Below are 13,379 nucleotides of genomic sequence, written 5' to 3' on the forward strand. Positions count from 1 at the left end.
GCTAAGACTCCACCTCATCTGTGTACCTGATGGGGGGTACCACACTGCACCTCAGAAACAAGTGGCAGAGGGGGAGGAGGCAGCATGGGGGGCGGTGGGGGGGGCAGGAGGCAGAAGGAGGAGGAGAGAGGCCAAAGGGGGGCGGAACAAGGAGGGGGGCTGGTGAGGGAGGCATGGGGAGGCAGTGGGAGGTGGGTGCGGGGGTAGTCGTGGGAGAGCGGGTAAGCCGTGGTTGAAAAGGGGAAGGGGGCAGGCGGGTGCGGGAGGGGTGGCTGGGGCTGGATGGAGGAAAGCCCGTGGCTGAGCAACTATGCTCAGAGGTGTGGCTCTTGTTTCCCCCCTTAGTTGCCGCAGACCATGGTTAGGAGGTGGGGGAGCAAGGTGGAGCAAGCAGGGAGTGGGCCAACGGGAGGAAGTCCTAGGTGCAGGAGCAGGCAAGGGGAGGTGCGGGGGAGGCAGGGTAGGAAGGGAGAAGGGTGGCGGGTGAGGGGAGTCCTGGGGTGCAGGCAGTCCTGCGGGGAGGGCGGGTGGAAAGGCTGGTGGGAGGAAAGATGGAGGGACGGCCAGAAGGACTGGCAGGAGGAAAGACGGGGCAGGCGGAGGGTGGAAAGTGCTGATGGGAAGAATGGGGGTGGGGGGGGGCAGAATGGAGGGCCGGAGGAAAGATGCGAGGTTGGGAAGTGCCGGCGGAGGGACTGAGGACAGATGAGAGGCGGTGGGGGGTATGGGAAGGGCTGGCGGTAGGAGGGGAGGCTCGCTTTCTACAGCTGAACACGCTCAGGTGGCCGCTCTTGTTTTCTTCGCCTTTCACCACAGGCCACCCAACAAAGTACACTTTCTCCCGTTCTAGGGCAATACTTTGGCCCGCTCATGACGGGTTTTTCTGTGAGGGGTGATGCACAATCACAAGACGATGGGTATTTATTCCTCGACCGCTAAATAAATACGCCATTCGTATCTGCGCATGTTACCACTCTCTGGTTAGTATTTGCGCACGTCTCTAGTCTCCCCTAAGTATTTTTAGCTTGGCAGGAGACATGACCCCCAGGAACCCCGTTCAGAGATGAATATAATCGTTGCCCACCTCAAAAGGATGGAGTAGGAACAGGAATGGGCCGCTGTCCGTGGCGCTGGGTTAGGCACGGTGTCCGCGGCAGGCCACGAGGCCGGCATTGCCGCGCCATCGTCCAGGAACAGGAAGTGCCGGAAAACGACGGCAGCGTCAGAACGCCAAGCGTCACCCCCTCGTGCAGAGGGGGTTTCCGCGAGGCAGAAGGGGCGTGGCTCCGCAGGGACGGCCTTGCGCAGGCGTTGTGCTGACCAATCAGCACGCAGCCCGCCCAGAGCCAACCCTGTGTGAGAGGAACTCATTGCGGAGGGGGTCGCCGTTGATCTTGCTGTCTTCAGTGCCTGTGAGACCCCTGGGGAGGCGGCAGCAGCAAGTGACTGGGGTGGGCGGTGCTCTGCGGCCATTTGGGGACCTGGATTGGCTTCCCGGGTGGGGCCGGACCGGCAGATGTCTGGGGGTACATCCTCCCATTGGCGTTGTGTTTTGTCGGGGCCTGAGGGAGACCCTGAGGGAGGGCGAGCAGTGACTTGAAAGGCCGAGTTCGGGGTTGGGGTTGGGGTTGGGGTTGGGGCTGGGGCTGGGGCTGGGGCCCAGGCTTGCGCCAGGCGGCTTCCAGGCACGGGTTGGACCACTCCTGAGGTCCTTGGAGGGTGGTGTCGGAGGCGTTGGGCGGGGGGGGGAGCTGTGGGTCTGTGGACCCGGGGTGAGGCAGGGATGTCTGTGCGTGTCCCTACTGCTCTGCCAACGGTCAGGGCCTGCCATTCGGGTCACCAGAAGGCCTCCTGGGGGTGGGGGCTGCCTATGGCGCGTCAGCAGGCCCCAGTGCTGGAGCCGGGATCTTTCCATGGGAAGAGGGCGGCACAGGGGACTGCGGGTAGGTGTGAAGCGTGGGAGTGGCGGTCCCCTGCCCAGTCCTGCCCAACCCTGCCTGTGCCTCCCTCCCTGCCCGCAGCAGGAGGCTGGAGGTTCGCCAGGCCGTGGTGCCGTTGGCCTCCATGACGCGGCATCCGTGGCACGGCCCCCAACTCCTGTCCCCTGCCCCCATGCCTTTAGCCCGGGAGCCTTCACTCGCACGTGGAAGCATGCAGCCCGCCATGGCGCCCGAGAGCAGGAAGCGCTTCCGGGAAGCTTCAGCGACCCGAAGCAAACCCTCCCATCTGGAAGCCTGGAACTTGCGGCACCAAGGTAAAGGGTGGGCGGGGCCGGGGCCCAGCTTCTCTTATGGATGTGCCCTTCCCAGGGGAGGGCGGGGCTCATCTCTGGCACGTGGCACACTGGGCGGCCCCGGTCCCCGGGTCTTGCCTTTGGCCTCCACCGCGTGGCAGACGCGCCAAGCCCGGAGTCTGAAAAATGGCTTTGCAGACTTGGCAGTTCCCTCTTGAGGCTTCCACCACATGGCAGGGTGCCAGTGGCTTCCCACGGCCGCTGTCCTGGCCCTGCGCGTCCTTACTTCCCACGTGTCTGACGTGCAGCGCAGAGCTTTCTGAGCGCCAGACCCCGATGGCCTGGGACAAAGGCCAACGTAACCTGGTCTTGGGCCCTGGCCCGATTCCAGCGTCCTGCACCTGAGGAATGCCCCTGGCAGGTCTGCCTTCAGAGGGGTTGCTGGCCAAGAGGCTGAGAATCACACCCCACCCTGAGAGTGACGGTTCTCCCTGAGAAATGTTCCGCGTTGGCTACACCTTTAACCAAGTGTGTTTCTCCTCATTTCAACGCAGCCGGCAATCCAGGAATTGATCCCCACGGGAACAGCTCTGCTTCTGCTGGAGCAGCTGCGCTGGAAGTGGAAGTGGGGTAATGTGTTTAAAGTGTGTTTTGCCCGCCACCTAAGCTACATTGAGAACAGTGACCTTTGGCCCCACTAATAACTATTCCGTAGGAAACACGTGGCATGAGAGGTCTTCCAAATCACCTGCCATTTTATCTAGCTTTGTTTTAAATCTCTGATGTGGCTTTTCCACAGGGATGACGCCCAGAAGGTGTCACGAGGACGTACAGGTATGCTTTCTCAGCTATTTGCCCTTGCAAACAACCAACCTAAACCATAAAAAGCATTATAGTAGACAGCATTGCACGCTGGACTACAGGACTGGTCTCCTCGTATGTAGGATTCTGTGTCAGTGTCGTGAGTGATTCAGCTTCACAGGTTTCCTTACTTAGCTTTTTAGATTGTTGATGCGGAAAGCAAGAACGCTGCTGACGGTCTTCTGATGATAAGAGTAAGAGTGACCCTGTTGCTTTGTCCAGGTAGAAATGTCATGCATTCAAAGACAGTGGGGGGTGGGGGGAGAGATCTCCTTTTAGCACATATACAGTATGCGCTATGTTAATTTCTCATGCTACTAATATAGTTAATGTTTTTTACAGATATCTGATGTTTTCTTTGGAGTAGCCTACAAATTGCGTCCTCTGGAACACAGTTTTACTGTCAACAAACTGAGTATTAGAGATTTCAGATAATTTTTCTAGCTATTGAGGAGGTGCAGTTGGATCCAAACAGTCATAAATTTTGTAGTGCCGTGTGAAATGTCTGTTACGCTAGCTGTCTGAGAGGACCACACTGGTAAAAACGTGTAAATTGCTGGCTCTTCGCCAAGAGCCTTTAGCGAGAGGACCCTTAGCAAAGAATCCCAACCAATTTTGGACACCTGTGTAGAGATAACTCACCTGTGCAAGTATGCTTTGAGCGCTCTGTTCTTTTGGTGTGGACAAAGCTGTTCTTCTAGGAGTCGCTCAAGAGATGGATTGGTATGGATGGGTAGAGTAAGTTTAGAATATTTTTATGGCCCTGCAGATCCCTTGTGAGTAACGGAAAATAACTCAGTAGATTCCCGAGGGAAAATCCGATGCTTACTGAAGCATTACGTGTAGTTTGAGAATTTTTAGAAACACAGTAATAGTGGATACCAATGTGTTCTTCAAAGCTCGGGGACAGTCTCTACCCTTGAACCTATTTATTTGCTGAACGTGGAACTTGCATGCCCACAGGCATTGCCTCTCTCGGTCAACTTCAGCTAAAAGAATCATTTACCTGGTGGTTTCAAAGCAATCTTACTGTGTGTTGAACTATTTTTCTATCATTTTGATGGAGCTGCTAAGCATAAAATGCTTGGTGTGTGTTATCCATTTAGCGCTAACTATATTCTGCATAATGGTGTCCTTTGAACTTGAGGGTACCTCATAAGTGTAAACAATTTGATCTTTTTAACCAAGTTCTCATGAACTTGAAGTCGTGTTTTGAGACTCTTTGTACGTATTTTCACAAGCGGGAACTATTTTCGTGATTATTCCTTCTTTCTCGTCCCTAAATTAAAAGTTGATCCATCCGTAAACAACTAGAGTTGGAATACTAGCATTGCCCCGTACGTGTTCACAGAAGATGAGTAAATCTTGCTTTTCGGAACGGTGTCCGTATTAGGATTTGTAGATGTCTTTCCAATACTGCTGAGCCAACGTCTCCCATGTTGATTTGGATATATGGGTACAGAGTACTTTTCCACATTAAGTTTCAGTGAGTATTTATCTTCCATGTAGCTGACGTTCAGTTGGCCCTTCCGGCAAAGAGAAGAAGGCGCACAGTGAATGCAGATAATTCTCCCAACGCTACCAAGGAGAAATTTGAGCAGATCTTGAAAGTGCAAAAAGAGCAATGGTAATGCGCTAGACTCCTTTGAATCGTAACATTTCTGTCATTTCTCTCTCTTTTAAGATTCATTTATTTGTTTGAAAGTCAGAGTTACGCAGGGAGAGAAGGGGAGGCAAAGAAGAGAGGGGCCTTCCATCCGCTGGTTCACTCGCCAGATGGCCACGACGGCTGGAGCTGTGCCCATCCAAAACCACGAGCCAGGAGCTTCTTTGGGGTCTCCCACGCGGGTGCAGGGGCCCAATGACTCGGGCTGTCTTCCACTGCTTTCCCAGCCCAGGCCATAGCAGAGAGCTGGATTGGAAGCAGAGCAGCCGGGACTCGAACCGGCACCCATATGGGCCGCCAGTACTGCAAGTGGCGGCTTTATCCACCACGCCACAGCGCCGGCCCCTCTATCGTTTCTGAAGCGTTTATTGGTGCAGGGAACTTTACACAATCTTCTATTCATTGGTGACTCCCGGGAAAAGGCTATTTCCCCTCAGTTTTACTTTAGGTAGATAAGTTTCCTAACTTCTGTGTACATCACACACATGCACACGCATCAGAAACACACACGTGCACGCACACACGACTTAGAAGCCAACGAATATGATTTGTTTTTGTCCTTTCAGGTAAGGACGACATTTTCTTCCCATACAGTCAGGTTATATACACTTCTGGAAATGCGATAGCTGACTGAAATGTAAATGTGTTAAAGCATTAGTCACTTGAGACTCAGTGATAATTCAGTTATGTAAAAACAGCTAATCATATTGTAAATGTTTTGTGTATTTTGACTACATTTTGTTAATTTTGTTTTTGTTGCTTAAATATCGCTGGTGTGCAAGTAGGAAGAAGCAGTTAGTTTGGAAATTGTCCAGGGTGAGTGGGTGTGATATCCTCATTGAATTCTACATACCATATGAGATTCTCCACGTCATATGATAGAAGGAGGAGGTGGAATGTAAACACTTTTAGATAAAATTAATATTCTGGAAAATGTACGGTGCACCCAATCCTCCTCTTGCTTCAAGAGGTAAAGTGTGTGAGACAGCTTCTGTACCAGTCAGTTAGGAACAAGCACCTCGGCAATGAGAACAAAACTTTTCTCCTTTTGTGTTCCCGTGAGAAGTTTTCAGCTACTATTTGTCCCCTTCTCCCTTTGCACTAAAAAAGCGTGTCAAATAGGTTTTGTTTGCGTATGTTGAATTTTCCATGTCATTGTGAAATCCGACTGTGCTCATCACTATGTTTTACAGGCAAAATATCCGCTACAGCTATTCTCGGCAGTTCCTGACTTTCTTTGAAGAGTGGGACACGGGTGTGCGGAAAACCGCGAAACAGCAGGAAAGACTAACTGTTGGTATCAGGCTAGGCCTCTTAACTGATTACTCGGTTGTAGCCAAAGTCTCCAGTAGCAACAGTTCATGCAGAAATTGCAGAGAGAAATGAGAGCTCATGAGCCCAGATGGACAAAGGAGGGTGGAAGGGGCGATGATGGGAGACTGCACGACCCTTTGGGCTGTGGTGAGCTTGTTAGGTCATCAGTCAGGCGTGAGCGTGGGTGGGGGGAGCAGTCACTGCCTTTTGGGGGTAGGGGGAGAAGGCAAGGAATACTTCCTGGATGCGGGCTGCTGAATGGACTAGTGGAATACAGTTACCGAGAAGCATTGCAAGTCCAAGTTAGGTTAGTGTCATGGTGATCGTGAATTTCAAGCGATACCAGCTGTGGTCACTGTAGCACAGCAGGTAGGGAGGTGGGCTTTCCAAGACTGGGGTATAGCCAAGCACAATGACAGAGGGAGAAAAGGGACGAGGTCTGTCTTCAGGGCCAGAGATACAGTGACAGACTGTGGAATTTAAGGTGGGGTTGAGGAAATCGGTGCCACAGGGATGGGCTACTGGACAGCAGAAGTTGTTCCTTTTGATGATGTGAGGCCCAAGAGATTTCCCAGCTGTGGTACAACGTGAGTGACTCACAAAGTTTGGGCGATTGTGGCTACATGTTGGGAAAAATGGAGAAACACTAAGGTACAGTGGTTCCAGGGTGTCTGGTGGCTCCAACTCTGGTCCGACCAGTGGCTACCTGTGAAGCCACGAGAAAAGTGTTTCTCTGCCTCGATTTCCTTCTTTGGTGAATGGAGGCCTAAGGTGAGGACTTAACTCTCAGACACGCATTGAGATTAAATGAGGGATTTAGGGGATGATGTCATTGGATGGCTCAGAAAGGCACCTGACGTGTAGAGTTCTAACCTAATTCCACTATTATTTATATTGTGTACGCAGTAAGCTTACCAGGAATAACAAAATCTAGGGGCCGACTGCACAAGTGTGCAGCAGGTGGGGGAGAGGACAAAAGCACTGCTGGAGTGCAGGTCAGGGAACAGGACGGCCAGCATTATGTGCATGTCAGAATGAACAGGAGTGTATACACGCTTTCCATATTGGTAAGAAACACTGTTTCTCACGTGATATCTGTTAGGTAGGTAGGATTACTGTACGGATTTTACCAGTGCATGGCAGACTGATTATTGAGAAGAGTCTCTGTGGACTTTGAAATCAAGAACTAAGGCGTATGTTAAAAGGAAATTGCTTCCCACTCAATGACTGAAAGAAAGAATTAGTGTGTGTTCTTGGTGTAGAAATGTTGAACACACGCAATTAAATTTGTTCACAAAAGCTGTTAAAGCAGAACTCGTTAGCAAGTATTGATTTAAAGACAGGTCTTTAAAACTTAGCGTCGGTTGGTATATGTTTTCTACATGTCAAGATTTATCTGACTTTTATCCCTTCTTAAAAATATTGTAGAGGATGCTTCACGACCACCGAAGGCTTTTCCTGCAAGCTAAAAATGTTCAAATGGAGACGCTGACTACAGTTAAGAACCTGTATGAGGAATTCTTAAAGGTCAGTTGTGTTTGGTAATACAATGCATTCTTGAGAAATACCATGTGCATGTAGTGGTAGAAGACAGTGTGGTTCTTTCCACACTTACGGAAAAATAGCTTTTCATTATATATATTTGTGACTCTTATTCTTTTTGCATCTTTCAATTGATTCTTCCATCTTTAAGGCAGCCAGTGAATGTACTTTCCATTTTAGAATTCCATACTGGTCTTTATTTCGGCGGGGAGGGGGGGAGAGTAGGGAAGCAGGTAGGATTGGAGGGCTGTATTTAAATCAGGAATAGTTAAATTGTAAATTTGCCAAGGAAGATGCATCTTGTGCTCATAGAGTATTGATTGCTTGTTAACATGTTCAATTCTCATGCTTTCATGCAGAACAACTGATTTTTAGATGATCAGCAGTAAACGCAGTGGAAAGTAGGATGGAAGTCAGTCCTTTCCAGATGTCTTTTTTCTGGATATTCTACAGACTTTGTTTTGGTTGTTATCGAGCAAGTAGCAAGTGTAAGCATTGAGTACCCATTATTTTGTACCATGTCCTGTGAGGTTCATCTTGTCATACTTATGGCACAGTCACTTTTAGTTCTTTCTTCATAATAATGGTAAGAGATGGCCCAGACACTGACCTTTGTTTCCCGCAGGTATGCATGGTTCAGGAACCAATGCAGTCTTGTTTCCAGGATGTCCTTTTTAAGAGTCTTGTGATGCTGCTTATTAAAACGTCGCTCATCTAGACAGGTTGAGATGGTTTTTTTGCAAACTGCTCAAGGGAGCTTTGAACTATAAATCTTTGACCGGCCTTAGAATTCTCTGTCTACAAAGTGGTCATTTAAGAGGAGCTAGCAAGTGGAGAGACATGGAACTCCCATGTTCCCCAGCTGTCCATCTGGGAATCGGGGTGAAGACTCGCATAGAAAGATACCTTCTAAATGTCAGCGCTGGGTATTACCAAAGTTAGGGTAGAAAGTTTGGCACTAGGTTTTGGCGTCTTCCAAATCCCGCATCCTTCCCGGCCGGTGTCCCCTGCAGTTTTTACCCACCTCGGTGGTGGCACTTTCATTGCTTTCTTTAATCTCCCTTGCTTGTATCCTCACCTGAGTTCTGAATCTGCCATCCTCCCTTCAGAGGTCTTACAGTACCACCTTCCAAAGACACAGGCCCACTCTCTCATTCAGCCCTCCCTGTAGCTTCCCCCTTGTAAACGAGTGGTGGTTCAAGGACGCCCCCACCCCTGAACAAGCTGACCCACCCTCTGAGAGCTTCCTTTGCTGCATTCCTTCTTGACTCTCACCCCTGTAGGTTGATGGCTTTCCCTGAAGGAAGTCAGCATTGCTTCCAGGCTTTGCCTAGGTTCTTTCCGGAGAGGACGTGTACCTCCTTTTTCCTTGCCTATTGAAACCTTGCTCTTTGGCCAACTGAATCACTGGCGGTCTTCAGCTGTGTGGCCGCAGCATGTTGCCCTTCCCCTCCTTTCGATAATCGTGCTGTTTCGGCGTGGATGCTTGCTCCTGTCACGGGGATATGGAGGAGACGGTGTATTCATTGATCGTATCACACCATAGCACTCGACATGGTACATTTTCTTAGTATGTGCTGCTTCACTGTTTGTTGAATGAAGAAAGATTCAGAACATACTCTACGATACATTTTCCTGAACGCGAAGCTGACATTTAACAAACCGTTTATAGTTTCCTCTGAGCAACTCATGTTATGTGGAGCACTAGTGGTAGTGGGTGGGTCATTAGCTGTGAAAAATTATGGCATAACCTGACATGGGACTGCCAGTCTTTCTCTGTCTCTGCTCCATCTTCCCCTTAACTCTTCAGCTGCCCATTTTCCCCAACTCATTGTACAACTCTTGTACCTCCTGTGGCAGCATCGCCCTCAAATCTGACTTCTGAGAAATTTCCAAGCGGGTGCTTTTGTTGCCTATATTCATCACAATTCTTTATTTGAAATAAAAAGTGAGCTCATTTGAATATTTGAGTGTTACTCCTGAAATTTCAGTTTGCCCTTTTAGAACATGAGCCACGTGTGGTGGTTTCTGACTGAACCCGAGTTTCTGTTTTAGGGTATCAACGACTTGGAGCTGAGCCAGCAAAGCCTGCTTACTGATGAGCAAAAGAAGCTCAAAAACGAAATTGACATCTTGAAGAACAAAATTATTGCTGCAACTGTAAGCAGTCTGTGTTTAATACTGAAATCTAAGGATTGATTGATGCGAGCCGAGGGATATTTCACTTGCAGAAATGTGTGTAATGATTATCGGCATTTCCTTGTTTTGAAGGAGCAACAGCAAGAGTTGGCGAGTATTCAACAATCTCTGCAAGCCATGCTGCTTCTATGAATCTGAAGAAGGAACTTCCACTCAAGTTCTGTCTGAAAGTCCAACGTTAGCTACACTAATTCAAGTTCTCGCAGATATAAGCACATCTTCTTTGTCACTAGTTCGTTTGTGAAATGCAAGACCATGTTTCTCTTGCCCCCCTGAACCCTAAACAGTAATGTGATCAGCAGCAGTGGAGGGGTTACGTGTATAACACTCTGGCTCTTTGGTAGTGATGGTGAAGTTTCCTCCCTCCTCCGGTCAATGTACGTGTAGCAGTAGGGATGACAGGGTTTTCGGTTTGGCCTCAGCGGATCTGTGTCGGTCTCAGAAGGCAGAGCTCCCTCTAGAGGGTACATCGTCCTTCCTTGAAGGAGTAAAGAAGACAAACTGTAACCTGTGCACTGTCTTGTATTTCCTCCCTATGGTATGGAGCCAATTCATAAGCAAATGCTGTTTCCAAAAAGACCCTACTCTAAGGCCTTACAAGCATAGTTAAAAGCAACTCACCTCTGGGTGTTTGAAAAAAGCTAAGCTGGGACACATAATTAAGATACCTGGCGAGATATCTGTGCTAAGCTGTGGATTTCTGATTTTGTCATTTTCCACACAGACATCAAGGTGTCATTCAAGGAAGTTCTGGTCCACCAGTAAATAACACCTGGCCTTAGTGTTGATTGCCAGTATTTGGTTAACAAACTTAACAAACAAAATTGATTTGTTCGTGATGACGATAATTATTACTTTATGATAATTTAATTAGAATAAGTTGTTATGTAATGATTTAAGTTTCTCAATGCTTGTCTTCAGACAAAAGTAACCAGAGTGCTTTGCTTTTCCACTTTGATATTAGGTGAGAATGCGGAATTCAAATGCACATTCCTCTGAGAAATGATTAATTCTGATAGGTTTCCCTTTGTAATTAGAATACGTTGTTATGTAATGGTCTGATGATCTCACTTGTCTTCAGACATAAAATAACTAGAGTGCTTTGCTTTTCAGCTTTAATCAGTGAGAATGTGGAATTTTAGATGCACATTCCTCTGAAGAATGATTAATTCTGATAGGTTTCCTCTTGTAATGTATACATTTTACATTTAATGACACCTCAAATTGTTCTGTGGATACATTTCATGCAATAAATATGCAATTATTTAAAGTGTATTTGGGAAAAGTCAGTGAAATGAATTCTTTGTGCTGATGAAATTGTCTTAAAAATCATTCAAAAATACCGCGTTTGTTAGGAGAGGGGTGACTTTCTGTGGACTTTCCATTTTATTTACTTTTTGAAGATGTATTTATTTGAAAGTCAGCCTTATAGCGAATGATGGAAAGACAGACAGACAGACAGACAGAGAGAGAAGGGAGAGAGAGGGAGAGAGAGAGCTTCAATCCGCTGGTTCATTCCCCAGGTGGATGCACATTTCAGTACAAAAGTCTAAGAACTACATCTGATTATTAAGATCCTCACTTGAAAGAATTCTGACCGTACTGCAAGGGTAGAGTAAGTTCTCTAAGTGTCGTTGCTGAGAGTTCTGGTTTTCACTCTTAGCTATCTAAGTGACTTTATAACAGAGAATGAAAAGATGGGAGTTAGGATAGCATGGACTTAGTGACGTGATGGTTAATGTTTTGCTCGTCCCCTTCCTTCCTGGAATGAGTCAGCTGTCCTTCCTGGAATGAGTCAGCTGCCCAATTGAGTAGCTCCCTCGTTTTCTGAAGGGAAGGATTTTTTTTTTTTTTTGCCATTAAAGAAACTGTTAGGTGAGGGTACGTCTGTGTGTATATGACTTTTTTCTTTTAAGCTTATTTATCTGAAAGTGTTACAGAGAGAGGGGGAGGGACAGACAGTTCTTCCATCCACTGGTTCACTCCGCAAATGGCTGCAATGGCTGGGGCAGGGCCAGGCTGGAGCCAGGTGTCCCATCTGAGTCTCCCATGCGACCTGGTGCTGCAGGGGCCTGAGCACGTGGGCCATCTGCTGTTTTCCCAGGCAGGTGAGCAGGGAGCTGGATCAGAAGTGGGACTCAGACCGGCATCCATATGGGACGTTGGCACTGTACGCAAGCAGCTGAACTCACTGCACCACCGCACCAGCCCCCTATGACTTACTTTTGTAGTACAATTTTAGGTTCACACCAGAAAGATCAGAAGGTGCATAGATTCACCATATAACCCTTGTCCCCACTAGCAAGCACAGAATTCTGCACTATCGACTTTCCACCCTAGAATGGAACATTTGTCCCAGTCCCTGTACTTAAAATGGAAACATCATTGCCACCCAGAGTTCACAGTCACATTGGGGTTAAGGCCAACGGCTATGGTCTCCAGCAGTTGCTCAGTGTATGGGGCAGTTGTGTTGGCATTCACCGCCTGCCGTTGGGCAGCTTGTAAAACCTTCTCCCAGATGCACGGATCATGGCTACTGCCTCAAGCCACGGGCACACGCCCGCAGCAGTTTCCCAAAATCTTCCAGTTAACTCCCGTTTTAATGTTTGGCCACGAGTTTCCAACAAAGCCTGCAAGAGCTTAGGCCTGGGGTCCTGACTTGGGGTCTGGCCCATAGTGAGGAGTGAAAGTAAGTAACCAATCAGGAAAGGGAAGGGAAAAGGTAGGAGGATAGAATCACAGGCAGACCAGTTCATGGGGTGGCCATGAATTCTTTGTGCTGATGAAATTGTCTTAAAAATCATTCAAAAATACCGCGTTTGTTAGGAGAGGGGTGCCTTTCTGTGGACTTTCCATTTTATTTGCTTTTTGAAGATTTATTTATTTGAAAGTCAGCCTTATAGCGAATGATGGAAAGACAGACAGACGGTGGGCGGGGGGCGGTAAAAGAAAATCCAAATGAAGAGCCGGTGACTGCTCTGGGGGTCCCTAGAATGGGACAGAGAAGCCTTCTCACCTAGCAGAGGGATTGGAGCAGATGTCAATGGCAGGGGCACCCAGAACGTAATGGAGATATCCTCTCCCAGACGTGCATGGAAGTTTCTCTAGGATTGACCACATACTAAGCTGTAAAGCAAGTCTCAGCAAATTCAAAAAATTGAAATTATACCATGCATCTTCTCATACCACAGTGGAATGAAGTTGGAATCTAACAACTCAGGAATCCCTAGAGCATATGCAAACACATGGAGACAGAACAACATGCTCCAGAATGAACACCGGGTCATAGAAGAAATCAAAAGAGAAATTAAAAAAAAAAAAAACTTTCTGCAAGCAAATGAAGATAACAACACAATATATCAAAAATTATGGGACACCGCAAAAGCATTGTTAAGAGGAAAGTTTATCGCCCTTTGATTCTGAAAAACACCAAAGGTTACAAAATTCTTTTATTTCCCTATCCCTTGTTTTCTGGAAAAAGGTTTACCACGAGCAACTACCGATTGCCACATGACTCAAGGATGCCTTCCATATTTACCTATGGTCAGCCAAATATAGGTTCTT

General features: G+C 47.8%; 1 protein-coding gene across 4 annotated transcripts; it reads left to right on the plus strand.

The window, feature by feature from the left end:
* The first annotated feature begins 1,258 nt into the window (after positions 1-1,258).
* Positions 1,259-11,399, plus strand: LOC127485482 (synaptonemal complex protein 3-like). Of its 4 annotated transcripts, none has more exons than XM_070067716.1 (9): positions 1,259-1,412; positions 2,123-2,254; positions 2,788-2,863; positions 3,033-3,067; positions 4,604-4,721; positions 5,954-6,053; positions 7,503-7,601; positions 9,672-9,776; positions 9,888-11,396. In XM_070067716.1, the coding sequence occupies exons 2-9, from the start codon at positions 2,152-2,154 to the stop codon at positions 9,945-9,947; spliced, it is 696 nt and encodes a 231-aa protein (XP_069923817.1). In that variant the 5' UTR covers positions 1,259-1,412; positions 2,123-2,151; the 3' UTR covers positions 9,948-11,396. The 4 variants fall into 4 exon arrangements, with proteins under 4 accessions (XP_069923817.1, XP_069923816.1, XP_069923818.1 ...); XM_070067715.1 differs by having other exon boundaries at positions 1,276-1,526; positions 9,888-11,398; XM_070067717.1 differs by having other exon boundaries at positions 1,280-1,451; positions 9,888-11,397.
* Positions 11,400-13,379: the final 1,980 nt, after the last annotated feature.

This window comes from Oryctolagus cuniculus, unplaced genomic scaffold, assembly GCF_964237555.1.
Source record: "Oryctolagus cuniculus unplaced genomic scaffold, mOryCun1.1 SCAFFOLD_168, whole genome shotgun sequence".
Taxonomy (NCBI): domain Eukaryota; kingdom Metazoa; phylum Chordata; class Mammalia; order Lagomorpha; family Leporidae; genus Oryctolagus; species Oryctolagus cuniculus.

Bases quoted from the DNA above. Each gene is read 5' to 3' on its own strand.
- LOC127485482 (XM_070067714.1), top strand. From the start codon at position 1,784: ATGTCTGTGCGTGTCCCTACTGCTCTGCCAACGGTCAGGGCCTGCCAT. The intron at 1,944-2,122 runs GTAGGTGTGAAG...CCATGCCTTTAG, and splicing joins GGCGGCACAGGGGACTGCGG to CCCGGGAGCCTTCACTCGCA. The intron at 2,255-2,787 runs GTAAAGGGTGGG...ATTTCAACGCAG, and splicing joins CTGGAACTTGCGGCACCAAG to CCGGCAATCCAGGAATTGAT.